The 2,547-nt window shown below is 40.7% G+C and overlaps 1 protein-coding gene across 1 annotated transcript; it reads right to left on the bottom strand.

Annotated features, from left to right (window-relative positions):
* Positions 1-1,479: 1,479 nt before the first annotated feature.
* Positions 1,480-2,338, bottom strand: LOC106095194 (collagen alpha-1(XI) chain). Its single transcript, XM_013262440.2, has 2 exons — positions 2,314-2,338; positions 1,480-2,246 (listed from the first exon to the last, which is right to left on the bottom strand). Exons 1-2 carry the CDS (start codon positions 2,336-2,338, stop codon positions 1,480-1,482), a joined length of 792 nt encoding a protein of 263 aa, XP_013117894.1.
* Between the last annotated feature and the right edge of the window lie 209 nt (positions 2,339-2,547).

The following is a 2,547-nucleotide window of genomic DNA, read 5'->3' as shown; positions in this document are numbered from 1 at the left end:
ATATTCATATACATCCGCGAAATCTTGACCTTTTAATACATCCTTGCATCCAAGGCAATGACACTGTTCTCTCATGGTCTCAATGATGCTGACTTAGCTCCACCCACCAATCATAAATCGATAGTATTCTGAGTTGATTTTCTGAAATCATCCGTACGCCGAGATGACAACCTGAACCTCTACAGAAATGTTTGTACACAGTCTACGACCGGTATTCACAAAACTTAATGAAGCCTCAAAATAGGTTTATTTAACAGTTCTACAAAGGAAAACTGTCAAATTACCCTATTTTTATACCCTCCACCATAAGATGGGGGGTATACTAATTTCGTCATTCTGTTTGTAACTACTCGAAATATTCGTCTGAGACCCCATAAAGTATATATATTCTTGATCGTCGTGACATTTTATGTCGATCTAGCCATGTCCGTCCGTCTGTCCGTCCGTCCGTCCGTCCGTCCACGCTAACTTCCGAAGGAGTAAAGCTAGCCGCTTGAAATTTTGCACAAATACTTTTTATTAGTGCAGGTCGGTTGGTATTGTAAATGGGCCATATCGGTCCATGTTTTGATATAGCTGCCATATAAACCGATCTTGGGTCTTGACTTCTTGAGCCTGTAGAGTGCGCAATTCTTATCCGATCAGAATGAAATTTTGCACAACGTGTTCCGTTATGATATCCAACAACTGTGCCAAGTATGGTTCAAATCGGTCCATAACCTGATATAGCTGCCATATAAACCGATCTTGGGTCTTGACTTCTTGAGCCTCTAGAGTGCGCAATTCTTATCCGATTGGAATGAAATTTCGCTCGACGTGTTTTCTTATTATATCCAACAACAGTGCCAAGTATGGTTCAAATCGGTCCATAACCTGATATAGCTGCCATATAAACCGATCTTGGGTCTTGACTTCTTGAGCCTCTAGAGTGCGCAATTCTTATCCGATTGGAATGGAATTTCGCACGACGTGTTTTGTTATGATACCCAACAACTGTGCCAAGTATGGTTCAAATCGGTTCATAAACTGATATAGCTGTCATATAAACAGATCTGGGGATTTGATTTCTTGAGCTTCTAGAGGGCGCAATTCCTATCCGATTTGGCTGAAATTTTTCATGACGTGTTTTTATTTTTACTTTCAACAACTGGGTCAAATAAGGTTCAAATCGGTTCATAACCTGATATAGCTGCCATATAAACCGATCTGGAATCTTGACTTTTTTTGCCTAAGAAGAGATGCCGGGAAAAGAACTCGACAAATGCGATCCATGGTGGAGGGTATATAAGATTCGGCCCAGCCGAACTTAGCACGCTTTTACTTGTTTCAAATCTACATTAGGTTTTGTGAATACCGGCATATGTATTTGTAAAAACAAGCTTTCTTTTTACAAACTGAACATTTATCCTTACAACTATGATACTTTCAATGGTGGAATACACTTGACATAAAAAAGCACATTCAGGTATTAATAATTTTTTATTCATCGCTGTTATAATTGTTTTGAGGTGGACTTACAACTGGCTTGTCACGCCTATACCAAATGCCATTCGGATAATTGTTGGCATTTGCATTTGGGGGACCCTGAGGCCCCGGCGGACCTGGAGGTCCCGTATGTCCTGGCCTGCCAGCTGGACCTGGTCTACCCATAGGTCCCGGAGGGCCTGGAGGTCCTGGTGGACCTGGCGGACCTGGTTGGCCAGGAATAACTATGGGCAAAATAGCAGCAGCTTGCATTGTTTGTATGCCCGCCTCTTTATCGCCAATTGATGGTAGTTTACCAAAGCCAGCATTGCCATTTAAATTAACACCAAATTGTAAATTTGAATTGGGAACAGTTAAACGGGTAGGATTATAATAGTTGCTACTGGGCTGCATGGTATCCTGCTTGTAAGCACCACGATTCTCCATGCCAAACATCGGATAATTCATTTGAGGTATAACAATCCTCACATTATTATCCGTATTCATGGGTATAACGTTGGAATACAGATAATCGGGCATTTTTCGTCCATCTTTTTCCTTTTCCTCAACTTCTTCGTCTACATCATCTTCTTCTTCGACAATCTGCGGCTCTTTGGGTTTCTCCCTCTTCTGAGGATACATATCATTGTGGGAGTAGATAATAAATTGCCCGCCATTGTCATTTGCCTCCCCAGCCGAACGGGCTAAGCCATGCTTGGCTAACACCAATTTGGGTGCATGTGCCGATGTCAAATCTAAAAATGCCCAAGCACAGAGTATAACTGCAACGGGATGTGTTGGTGCTTTTATAATAACTTCTTTGCTGCTTCAACAACTTTGACAACTTACCCACTAATTTGTTGCTTTGCCTCATTTTGAGTGACTGTTTTTCGAGGGCATACTTTTGCGCTTTTATATGATTCTCTTCTCTTTAATTTTTTTCTTTTTTATTAGAAAATCCGCAAGTTGGTATAATTGATAAGATCTTTACTACTAACAACAAATATGTTTTTTCCAATGTTTGCTTTAGTTTTTTGGAATGTTGTTCCATACTAAAGATTGACCACTAGTCGATGGGGTCAT

This window comes from Stomoxys calcitrans, chromosome 1 (genome assembly GCF_963082655.1).
Source record: "Stomoxys calcitrans chromosome 1, idStoCalc2.1, whole genome shotgun sequence".
NCBI lineage: Eukaryota > Metazoa > Arthropoda > Insecta > Diptera > Muscidae > Stomoxys > Stomoxys calcitrans.
The sequence above is the reverse complement of the archived record's forward strand: the minus strand, read 5'-3'. Positions and strand labels throughout refer to the sequence as shown.